Below are 12,955 nucleotides of genomic sequence, written 5' to 3' on the forward strand. Positions count from 1 at the left end.
GGGGGACAACGAGTGGCCGAGCGGGCAGAACGCCGCCGCCGCCGCCGCCCTCGAGCGCCCCCTGCCGCGGGGAGGCCGCCGCCGCCCTCTGACACCGGCTGGGGAGACCCCTCCCGGGCGGGATACGTCGCACCTTGGCTAGCAAGGGCTCGCGCATCTCTGAGCTGGTAACGTGCATCGCGGAGGGTGCCTCTACGTGCGCAAACAACTCCGGCACGTGTTGATTGCTCCCAGGCTCTGCACCCGGGACCACAGCGGCTTGAGCTAGGTCGGAGCATCCCGGCTGGCGGCAGGTCCTGGAGTGGGGCTCAGCCCGGGGTGCACTGCACAGTGCTGTGCAGGGACTGGCTGCGGCACAAGGGTGCTCCAGGGCGGGGCAAGCTGGTGGGCAGCCCCCACAGCCGGGTCAGCATCTACACGTGCAGTGCTGGGGCAGGACAGCACTTGTATTCACAGGTAGCCTTAGTTAGTTTCCTGTGGCCTAATAGGGCCGCACGTGTAGACACGCTGTTCTAATTAGCCTACTCGGAGTAAATATCTCCTGTAGATGTGCCCAGCGAGGGAGAGCCTCGGCTCTGCTGTTAACAAAATATGCAAGTTAGGCTAGGGCAGGTTTTCAACCTTTTTAAATAAGTGTAACACCAGCAGCCAGATTGTGTCCAGCTGTGCGCCACCCTCTCCTCCCCACCCAGAGGGGTGGCAGCATGGGGTGGTGGATGGCAGTCACTGCATGCAAGCTTCCCCCTCCACCCCATGTCTGCATTTGACCGGCTGGGTGGTGCCTGCGTGGCCTGCGGAGGGGTGCCACGGCCCCAACCCCAGCCCTGCTCCTGGGAGAGTGGTGGGTGGCAACGCCCCATCCCTGCACGTACCCTGTAGAGCCTTCCCAAGTACCCCCATACAACCCCTGGGCTAGGGTATTAACTAACATTTAAAATCACATCGTTGTAACATAGGGTTTGGTTATATGCAAGTCAGTTTGTAGTAGTTCAAATTTATATGTGGAACTTAAAAAAATAAAATAAAAAGGCTGTACAAATACTCATTTCATTTTAAACCAGACATGCTGTGGAAGAGTTTTAAATCAATTAAAACAATTAGCTAAACTGAAATAAACTACTCTTTAAAAAGAGAGTGCTCCAAAGGTATAGTACATGCGTGTTTAGACAGAGCAGCTTGGACAGGTAAGAATTAGGAATCAGATGTGCGAGAGGATGTCTTTCCCTGAAAAAGGAGCCAAGGACCTAGGAAAAGACAGCACAAGAGCAGCACAGTAAAAGGCTGTGTGACAATACCCAGGAATAAGTACAAACTCCTACAGTTAGGATGAAACAATCCCATGCCCAGTACAGGCTGGGGACCCACTGGCTAAGCAGCAGCTCTACAGAAAAGGACCTGGGGGTGACAGTGTGCCCACATAAGCTGGATGAGCCAAATGTGCTCTTGTTGTAACGAAGGCTAGCAACGTACTGGGCTGCACTAGTATTAGTACTGCCAGAAAAATCGAGGGAAGTGATGATCCCCTCTTATTTGGTGCTGGTGAGGCCACATGTGGAGTACTGTGACCAGTTTTGGGCCACCTACTGTGAAAAGGATGTGCACAAATTGGAGAGTCCAGGAGTCCAGTACAAAAGAAGATGGAGCTAAACCATTTTTCAGTGGTGGCAGATGACAGAACAAGGAGCAACAGTCTCAAGTAGCAGCAAGGGAAGTTTAGGTTGGGTATTAGGAAAAACTTTCTAGGGGGAGGGTAGTAAAACACTGGAACAGGCTACCCAGAGAGGCTGTAGAATCAACATCTTCAGAGGTTTTTAAGACCCAGCTAGACAAAGCCTTGGCTGAGATGAACTAGTTGGGGATGGTCCTGCTTTGAGCAGGGGGTTGGACTAGATGTGACTTCCTGAGGTCCCTTCCAGCCCTAGTTTTCTATGATTCCATGCCTCCTATTCACGGCCTGGCCTGCTGAGCAGAAACAAAGACCCATGAAGAGACCCGAGGTGCTGAAAGTTTTCCCAGGAGATCTGATCTGGGATAGAGTAACTTAGACAGAATAGACCTAAAATGCCAGAGGTGCACGTTGCATGGACTGGGAGACTAAAATCTCCCAGCTACGATTAAAGAAAAGCTTGTGCGTCTCTTCTCTCAAACCCCAAGAAATAGAGGTTTTGCAGAATTATTGCAAGCACTATTTTCAAAAAGAATGAAATAGGGGCAGATACTTTTTAAAGCCCCTCTTGTAGAAACTTCTTTTACATTGTACATGGAAGTGTATCTGGGATGGGTACCGGTAATCAGGACTCATGGTAAAGGTAATATCTTTTATTAGAGCAACTAGATATTTGCAACAAAAAAAAAAAAGCTTGCAATTAAAGAATTTTTCAGGCACAAGCACCTTTCATCAGGCATAGGAGAAAAGATTGTAAAAGTTCTCCTGGGTAGAAATGAAAGTTTGTATTTCACAGAAGAGTTGGAAGTGTGGTGAAATCTCCTGTTTGGAACTGTTAATTTTATATGCAGATTAGGCTCAGAGAAGAGTTGGAATAGCCTGTTTATCTCAAAGCTGTTTGGTAGTAAGCAGGATGTAGTCATATTTCCTTCTGGTTATAGTGTTTTGTATTTCACAGAGGAGTAAATAGTGGAATGCTCTTCTGGGCAGGCATTTCTTATGTGGCGAGGTATCTCTGAGCTCTGTGGTGTTGCTCTGTCATGATGCAAATGACCTCGAACAAAAGCAGGAGCAGGAGCTCAAGTTTCAGGTGATCAAACTTGCTTCTTCCTTGTAAAATTATGAAGATTTCATTTAAAAAAATTGTCTAAAATTTGATATCTTCCATGCATCAGGTATCCAGGGTTTAGCCATATTGGTCTAGTGGCAAAAGCAATCAGGATTTGTGGTAGAGGGGATATCTTTTATTAGACCAACTAGATTTTTGCAAAAAAAATATTAATTGCAAGCTTTTGAGCACAAACACCCTTCATCAGGCATAGGAGAAAAGATTGTAAAAGTTCTCCTGGGTAGAAATAAAATCTTCATAATTTTATGAGGAAAAAGCAAGTCTGACCGCCTGAAACTTGAGCTCCTGCCTTTGTTTGAGGTCATTTGCATCATCACAGAGCCTCACCACAGAGCTTAGAGAGACCTTGCCACGTAAGAAATGCTTGCCACTAGACCAATACAGCTACAACCTAAATGCCTGGGATGGGTATTGAAAGTCTCACTTCCCTGTCCTCGGCAGCATCCCAGTCTCCAGCCACCACACTGCTGTTTGTTGGTGTTGTCTGCTAACAGATCACCGAGATAAATCAGACAGCCCCTGTAATTTGATCTCGATGCTAATATCAGAGGAACAATCCACTGGGATACCTCCCAGGGATCCTGGTTTTCTCTGCTTAAAAACTGCAAATTCTCTGATTATTACCCACCCCCTCCCTCCCCACAAATTCTGATTAAAAACCCAAAATCTTTTTTCCCTGCAATTAAAATGAAACACTATATATATCTATATATCTGTATCTATAGGTATCAGTTGAACACAATGTTTTATTGATATACTTACAATTTTGAAGCCTATCAGTGCCTCAATCACTATAATAAAACATTCTAAATACCTATACATTTTGGTGTTAATTTTGGGTTATGATGGAAAAAAGAAATCAGAGCTCCCCCTGCTCCCTTCGCTCACCAGGACACAGGTTTGGTTGCGGCTACCCCCCCACTGCTTTGTGGCACTGAGCGGCTCCGATATGCCAGTGCTCTGCCCATGCTATTGCCCTACTCTCCACCCACGGCCCCCCAGGTCTTGCTGGTGTCCCTCACCCACAGAGCTGCCAGAGGGGGCCCCAAGCTGTCAGGGCGATGGGGCCAGGGACCCAGGTCCAGCCCACTCCTTCCCAGCAGCTGCCTGTGGGAGCTGGGCTTCCCTTCCCCTGCAGCCGCACAGCTAGAGTGGAGCCCATTGGGTAGGGTGAGGGCAGGGGGGCAATGCGGGCTCAGGCTCCCCACCCTGCTGCCCTCCCTTTGGGGGCATTGACAGCCTGGCGGATGGCACCTGGTGCAGCGGGGCAGGGAAGCTTGGTGCCACCCCTGGGAGTCCCGCACAGCCATGGCAAGGAGCCCTCTGCCTGCCCAGCAGAAGGGGGTGGGGGGGCACAGCTTAGTGCTGCTACTCCTGTTGCTACCGGGTGGCCAGGGGGCACCTCGCCACGGCTGTGTGGGGCTCCCTGTAGCAGCACTGAGCTTCTGTTTCACCCTGCTGCACCAGGTGCCATCTGCCAGGCTGTGGAGGCCCCTGGGGGGAGGGCAGCAGAGTAGGAAGCCCCAAGCCCACAGCTGACAGCCTGCATCTGCCCCTGCCCCATACACAAATCTGGGGGGCATATGCCACCCATACCTCCCTGAGTGTGCAGTGGCAGGGAGCCAGCCCCCACCCCCAGAATAGCTACCTGTGGCTCTATCTTGCTTCCCTGTGTGGGCACTACAGCCACACATTCCTGGTCCCAGACACTACCTCGGCCGGACAGCACCCTTAACCCCTCCCTGCCCGATTCCCTCCCTCTGCCCAACTCCCTCCCTCCCTATGAGGGACTCAATCCCCACCCTACTTACCTGTGGGAGCTGCTCTCATGTGGCCTATCATGTGCATGTGTGCACACACACGTACATGGCACCCCCTGCCTGATCACCCTCCATCCACTCCCCCCAGCCCATTGCAGGCTAGAACTCTACCAGCCTGCAAGGGGAAACCTGCTGTTTCCTGCGTTATTCTCCATAAAATGATAAAAATCAGTGGGTTTTTTTTTACATTTTGTCATGGCAAAAGGAAAATCCAGATCCCTGCTCATGATAGCTACCATAGGATACCATGATGATAAAAGGATGCGCCTTCCTGGGTTACAAACTGTAGTTCAATATATAGCAACTGAAAGTGCAATATTCAATTGAAATACCAAATTCACTCTAACTATAGCTACTCCTCACTTAACGCCATAGTTACATTCTTGAAAAATGTGACTTTAAGCAAAACTATGTTAAGCGGATACAATTACGTTACAGTAGTTACCTACTAGCAGGCAGCAGCCAAACGTTATAACCGGACATTGTGGGACTTTAAAGGAGTATGTTCTCTAAAAGAACAGTGACATAATAATGAAACAATGTTAACCAGGACGATGTTGTGAGGAGTACCTGTACTAGTCTGGACACTGTAGACTGGATAATCTTCCCAAATGACTTAGTTTTAGTATTATAGAATGCTGGCTGGCTGACAAGCAGAGCTAGACAAAGTGCATTAAAACCCATCCTCCTTTTCTCTTGAAAGTTTCCAAGGATAAACTAGAACACATAACACTAAATCTGGGTATAAAGCTTGGCATATGAACAAAACAAGCAAATTTTATATATACCAAACATTATAGAAGCACACCAGTATCATCTTCCCACTAAAGCAGTCTGACTTATTGACAAGAATCACAAAAAAAAAAAAAAGTGACGTTACTGAGTGAATTGGCAATTTCACTCTATTTTCACTTGCTCATAGTTCTGCTGCACAATTAAAACAGTTCTGTTTTACAAAAGAAAAAAAAAACCCAAAATGGCTTTACAAGGAAGAAATAAGTTTATTTAAATAGTTGCTGATCTGGGTCTTCTTGTATAAAAATAAATTCCTCTAGGGGATTCTTCTGATTTACTGACCAACAGCTTCTTTCACATGTGTAAACCAAGACTGTCCCAAATTCGATTGACACATCTGGGGGGGAATGAAAAACAAGCGGTGTTTAAGATTACATGACACGTCACATTTTAGACATTACTACATTTGGAGAGGGGTGCCTATAAACAATATTTTCAGAAATGAATCACCAATACGTGCAGAAAACTATATAATGACTTAATCTGTCCTTTTGATTTGTCCTACTGATTGTCTCAAGTTAGCCAGAACTTTACTCTCTGTCATCTGTTGTAGCCAGGCAGAAAGCACAACCCTGAACATCATGTTAACTAATGCTCCAGTCCTGAAAACACTTGTGCACAAACTAAATTAGTAATGCAAACAATCCCTCTTATTTAGTTATTTCTTGAATGTAGAAGACAGTACGAGGATAATTGTCTTAGTATGGATTAATTGCATGCTTCAAGTGCTTGCTGGATGGGGGCTTACTTCAGTGCTTAGTTTGTTCCTACAGGCTAAATTAAAACTGATAAATTCCTTGGCATTACTTATTAAAGAAATCAAATAATGTAGAACTTCAGATTCCATTTCATTCAATCAAGACTCCAAATACTTCTCAGTTAGCCCCATCATAAAGGAAAGTCCGATGCCCAGAAAGGTTCAGTCAAAAATTGATTTTTGTTCAGCAAAGTTATATCATTTCAGTTATACCTGCTTTTTAATCTGCCTGTAAAAATGGTTCACGGCTCTATGAAATGGTACAGGCAATCTATTAACCCTCATATTTGTATCCTGGTGTGATAATATACTGCATACTCTTATATATATAAAGGGTATGCAGTAACTTTAAAAGAATATTAAAGTCTTTCATTTCTTTTAGTTCCAGAAATTTGAAGTGTCCGTATTTTCTAACTAGACAGTGTAATTTCATATGGATGCCATCTTTTTGGATAAAATTTAGAAAAACACTTAAAGTATTACCCAGGTCACCTTATTAAAATTTACAGCTTTAAGTTGTGGATCAAGTTCTACTTATGCTTTTGAAATCAATGATAAGAATAGAATATAACAAAAGATATAATTTTGTTTGTAGTTGGTAAATCACAACCCTATTTACCTGGACTCACAGGGTGCATGTATGAGTACATGCGAGTGTGAGGATGAAGAAACATCTTGATCACAATCAATCCTGAACTATATTTTGATATAAACACCCCTCAAAAAAACTGAAGTCTTCCTTCTCCAAACTTGCCTTCTAGATATATATAATTTACCACTTAGTCAATTCAAGATTTTTTTAAAGCAACAAACAAAATGAAAACTTGTATACAGCTGTTTCTTTGCTGATGCAGTGAATTCCCCTTATTGGAATCACTTTGGGAAATGATGATTTGATTCTATTAACTGGCTGATTCCATTAAAAGGAGACCTGTTTTTTTAAGAAAACAAATACTCACTCCTCCCGCGCAGCCTCCTGGCCCTGCTCATGCCTCTCACTCCCCACCCCCGCCCATTGTCCCCCAGCGCTGCTGGTACACCTCAGCCCTGTCAAAGGGGGTCCCCAGCTGCCAGGGCTATAGGGCCAGGAACCCAGGCCCGCAGCCCCCTTCCCCCAGCAGGAAGAGACAGTTGCTGCAGCAGAGTGGAGCCTGGTTCCCCACTTACTGCTGCCTGCTGTGGGATCAGGGGGTGGGGGCAGCTCCCCAGCATGGCACGCACTCCTGGAGGGGCAGGGAGGGACCAAAGCCCCCCAGATCTGTGTGCAGGATGGGTGTGGGGGCAGGTAGTGAGGACAGCGGCACGGACTTGTGCCCCTCAAAGCTACTGTGCACGCAGGGGGTGCGTCACCAGGGAGCCCCACCTCCCAGATGAGCTGACTGCAGCCCCATCCCACTCTCTGCTGGGGCCCCAGCCCCCTGGAAATTTGCCAGCCTACAGAGTGGCTGGCTGTACCCTCTGGATCTGTGTGGGGCAGGGTGGGCTGCAGCTGTGGGCTGGGGCCGGGGCAGTGCTGGGCCACACTGTGTTTATCAGCCAAATTAAAAATTGGCCACATCAGGCTGATTTCCAATATAATCAATTTTTTTTTTTTTTTTTTTTTTTTTTTTAAATCGGCACGTCTACCAAAAACTGTGATTATAATATGAGCTATTTTTACATGTAATAATATACAAATGGTTTTGGTTTTCTCACATTGATTCAAATAAGCAGCTGATTCTATTAACGAGCGATGCTATAAAGTGGAATCCACTGTATTTGTTAATTCTCAAGTCCTTACTTTAGGAGGAAGGTTACAAATTAATTGTTCAAGGATAGAGAGAGTCCCTTGATTCCTCTCATTGTTATAAAAGATCTAAAGAACATATAAAGCTTTGATCAGAGACTCCTAGTAAATCAGTTTCACTAATCACATTGAAAGAAAGTCAGTATGTTAAATGACTGAAATAGTTTAAAGGATGAATGGCTGAATTAGGGTGGCTCTTTTCTTACTATATCCCAAACACTGGACGGTGGGGAGAAAGAACAAGTTATTAGAAAGTCAATTTCAATTATAGTTGACTGGCCACTTACAGCAGGTTTCATGATATTTAAAAAAAAGTGATTAGAATATCACTGCTCATATATTTTACATGAAGTAACCCGCTGGGGGCCATCCTTTTTGGCAGTCATACCATATATTAGTCCTGAACCTTCCTGGAGTGCCATTCCAATCCCTTTCTTCTGCCTGAGCTGCTGCTCTGCTTTCTGTTCCCTGCCTGATCTGCTGTGCGCTATTCACAGAGGCTGCCTGTGCCATGCATGCTGTAGATTGGCCATCCCTGAAGTAACCTATGTTCCAATGTCTCGTTCAATGCAGTTATAGCACAGTGCTTCATATAAAAACAAGTAATAAAAATTAGCACCTGCATCGCTCTCGAGCATGCTGACCAATGCTGGCATAAGCTGGAACTCAAAGACTCTGTTACTTCCACAGTTATTGCAGGCTGGAACCCTTCTGCTGATGTCAGATGGAGGGTATGTTATAAATAAAGGCTCACCGCCCCAGGAGTATCTAGGGGTATGGAGAAAGATGTCACACATTTCTTGTTATTGCTCAGTGGAAGACCCACAGTAATGCAGCAGTACTTGGAATTCACCAAAAGTCAAGAGCCTGCTTCAAGTAAAAAAATAAAAATAAAAATAAAATAAGATACATCTATCAGGAGTTGGCTTACTTGCCAAAGTTTTACTCATTAAGGTTAAAGTAGGAAAAGGACTCAGAAGGTTACCACAAGACCTGGAAGCTGTTACTCATGCAGCCTCCCAACATTCAAATGGAGACAAAAACCTTAGACGGATTACTGCACGGTATGTAGTATCCTCAACTCCATATCCCTGCTACACTTTAATATAAACGTAAGGGAAAGGGTGGGTAGGGGGGAAGACACACTTGCAAGTCTAAGTTCAGCAGTCTTGGAGCAGCAGCATGGTGCTTTCTATCACAGCACTGCAAGCTTTTGGAACAAGGTAGCGCACCTCCAGAGAAACCAAAACCAAAGTTCAAGGCAGCTTCTAGTCAACAGAAGGTGGGGTTCTGTGCTGTGCCTGGAAGGAAAGTACAGAACTCACAGCCCAGAAGTCATGGAGACAAAGGCGTAGACTTCCCTTTTTGAGCTCTCTAGCGACTGGAATGGGGTGGCTACCTCAGCATTATAGCTGTGCTCGCAGAGATGTTTTGAAAGCGTGAAAATGTCAAAGTCTGTTTTACACTGAGAAGTGTCAGATACTATTTAGGCAAAAGAAATATGTATCTTTGTATTCCAAACTCAATGGATGGATTTCCTATGCAATTGTTCCAGGATACTCAACACTGTTTATGTAGATACTACGTGTTTAAAGCTTTGCCTTCTCTTGGAAATCGCATAGACTGTTTCTCCTTGGGTCAGGAGACCTAGCAAGCAGACATTTTAACTAAAGAATCAGCTGATTTGCAAGATTCACCGTGGAACAAACACACACATGTGGATGGTACCTGCCAGAATCCAATATGGATGAGTAATATCTGGCAATCTAATATATAAGCTATTAAGGATATGCCATCTCTGTAACGTTTTTGTCCTAAGGATGAAATGCTGTGTTTTACTGTAAGTTTGCCGATCACTGTCCTGAAAGAAAACAGCTCTGAGGTGCTGAATTAATGAACTCAAGTATGGTTTATACTACAAGGTTTTAGTGGCACAGCTATCATCAGTTACGGGTATGAAATGATCACTCCTCCTAGATAACCTAACTTTGGACATCCCTGTACTGACAGAGAAGGGCTTTTACCAGTAGAACTCCTATAGTTTGAGTAGATGCTATGAGAAAAAAAAAACTTTTCTATGCATCTCCACTACAAGCTTTCCTGGCAAAGCTAAAATAGAAGACCTGTAATGCAGACAAGCTGCAGATCTACAGGGACTATCACAGTGAATTTCAAGTGGTCTACATCCCTAAAACAGATTCTCCTGTTGAAAAAGGAAACACCAATAGGCCCAAAACCTAAGGAGATGCTGCTGAGGAAGCCAGAGGGGTTAATGGCAAGGTTACCCCAGAGCTGTGATAACAACAGTCTATCAGTAGCAGGACTGACTAAGACCTGCACACCATTGTGCTCTATTTTTCCACTCTCATTGGTGTCCCCTGGTAAACTGGCTATTGCTAGGGTTTCCATCTTTAAGGGACCTTTGAAAAAACAGTTTGCTGTCTTCCTCATACCTCATCCTGAACAAACCCACCCTTGACCAAATCCAAGGCCCTTAGAGAGTCTCCTCTTTACTCCTCCAGCCAATTTTACCTAATGTAAAATAGGCAGATCACAGGATAGTCTCACTGAGTACACACTTGTTATGTGCATCTCCACCTACACTTAAACACATACCATGCTTAGCTTAAGAAATGTTAGAACATTTTAAAAATTAAAATAATCTAAAAACAACATCCTCATTCCAGGAACGTCAAGTTAAAAAAATAAATAAATAAATAAATAAATAAATAAATAAATAAATAATCGATGTATTCTCTGACAACTGACCATCACTTCCTATCACCAACACATCAGTCAACATACCTCAGAATTTGTTCAGGACAGGCAGAAATTCTTTTCATAAATTTGTGGAACACCTGGTCCCTACTTCGGAGTTTGCTCTTCTCATATTTCTCACAATCACCTTCACCTGCAAAACTAGAAAAATAAGGGGAGGGGGAAGTTCTCCTATTAAATCTACAGCAGCATGCATATTCAAAAATAAAAACAGTTATCGAACCACCACCTCCAGGAGTTTTGGGGTTGTTTTTTTTTTTTAATATTAACATGAATTAAAATGACGCTTGTATCTAAAAAGTAGCCTTACTAGGCAGCATAGTTTATTAGTTCACTCCTTATCCTCACCCTTAGTGATCTTTACTCAAATATCTATATCCAATTTTTCTGTATTATAATACAAAAAATGCACTATACATTTGCTTAAACCTAGACCCCTCAGAGCCTTTCCTGTATTTTGGTGCTGTCTTTATTTATACCCAGGAAAAAAAAGAAATCTTAAACTGCCCCAAAAAAACACTTTCAGAAACAGAACATGAAAGGTACTTCAAAAAGCAGTGCTCTACATGCAACTCCTGCAAGTGAATGGTATTCTGCTACTACTTACTACTGGGGAAACCAACCGTACATATATTCACATCTCTTAGAACAAAGAAGTGGATTACATGTAAATGCTCAATGTATGTGTCATGCAACTGCACTAATGTTAACCAGCCCACAGCAGACCTTAAGTCCAAAAGCTGTTTTTCACACTACTTCCTTGCCAAAATCTGGATGGGTCCATCAAAATCAAAACAGAGGAATAGAAAATAAATCTCTCTCTATAACCTAGGGAACTACATGTATGTTAGACCTATAAACCCAGGAACTACAGGTACGCCACACGCACAATACAACTATTACATGAAATTAACAACATTTTAGGAATGTTTTCCTAGCTTCAAAAAGCCACTGATACTGTATCCTAATGAGCTTCTTTTGAAGCATGCAACTTTGTGGGAGGCACAAGGGTATGCCAGAGTTGCAATGGATTTAATGGATACTGGACTAGATAATCTAGGAATTATTTCCTAGTGTGCCAGTCCACTATTTTATTTTATTTTTTTTACCAGGGATGTCAAAGGCTGCAAACATTAATTTTAAGTATAAACATATTTGAAAATGACAAGAAATCTAGTACTCAAGATTGATCACAGATAAGAACTATAGTTTTAAAAAAAGAAAGAATACATTATGTCAAGAGTCACGCTCCAGACTTACCTCTACCCACTGAATAACGAGTTACCTTTGAAATGTTTCTATTAAGTTTTAAACTATTTAGGTGCAATTTCAAAGGGTCTTTGGCTGGAACTGCAGATGTTGAGTCTACAGATGCTTAACAGTGAGCTGTGCCCTCATTTGTATATCTCAAGATTCTACTTTTGGGCTGCATCCACACGATGCTAATTCTGAAAGGTGCTCGTACCTTCAATTTGCACTAATTTCAAAGATAAAATAAAGGATGCTCAGTCTGTCTCAAACTCAATTCAACTGTCATTTAGCTAACTAATAAACGCCAACTAATAGCAGCCCATTTAATTCCTTCATGTTACAGCAAGTACTGGAAACCCATTCCCACCTTTCTGACATCAACTCTTCCAAATTAATACCCTCTCTCTGTTGATATTCCTTTAGAAGCTTGTGTGCATGATCTGTATCAACGTAACCAGTGTAGTCTTCTTCATCCACAACAGCGATGTAGTAGGGCTTGAACACGGGAACAGAGCTAGACATTACTCTCTCTTCTCCAGCTGGAAGATGAATACAGAAGGGATCATCTTCTGCCAGGCTAAGCCTCTGTAACTGGGATGCACACACTGCTTCTTTGGGCAAACAGGAATTGCTCGCTTCATTTACACCCAGCAAGTGAGAGGGGTTCAGGTCAGGGGGTTCAAATTCATCGCATGCTCCCCAGTCATCTGCTTCGTCACACCAGTCCCGCGCAGCCAGCCTCTCTTGTTGTTCCTAAGAATAAAGAAGAAACAGGTTTCAAATGACACTACGCACACCTTTACGAACATGTGCAAAAAAGCTCTGTTCACCCGAGTGTTGTTTTTATGCCGGGGGACAACGATGACGACGAGTTATGCGACTGGGGTGGGGATGACACTTCTGCCACAGTCTCAGCAGCTCGGCCCACGGCAGGAGCTGCCTCCCCAGCCCCAGCCCCGCACGTGCCTCCCCT

At 44.0% G+C, this 12,955-nt stretch overlaps 1 protein-coding gene across 1 annotated transcript in view; it reads right to left on the reverse strand.

Annotated features, from left to right (window-relative positions):
• Window positions 1–5,596: 5,596 nt before the first annotated feature.
• Window positions 5,597–12,955, reverse strand: part of PDCD2L (programmed cell death 2 like) — a 7,847-nt gene continuing 488 nt past the window's right edge. The window contains exons 2-5 of the mRNA XM_006028118.2: window positions 12,350–12,735; window positions 10,759–10,872; window positions 8,573–8,721; window positions 5,597–5,747 (exon numbers count right to left, since the gene is read on the reverse strand). Of these exons, the coding sequence (XP_006028180.1) occupies window positions 5,617–5,747; window positions 8,573–8,721; window positions 10,759–10,872; window positions 12,350–12,735 (780 nt within the window). The 3' untranslated portion in view covers window positions 5,597–5,616. The remainder of the gene's footprint in view (window positions 5,748–8,572; window positions 8,722–10,758; window positions 10,873–12,349; window positions 12,736–12,955) is intronic.

The sequence above is a fragment of the Alligator sinensis genome, unplaced genomic scaffold (assembly GCF_000455745.1).
Source record: "Alligator sinensis unplaced genomic scaffold, ASM45574v1 scaffold170_2, whole genome shotgun sequence".
NCBI lineage: Eukaryota > Metazoa > Chordata > Crocodylia > Alligatoridae > Alligator > Alligator sinensis.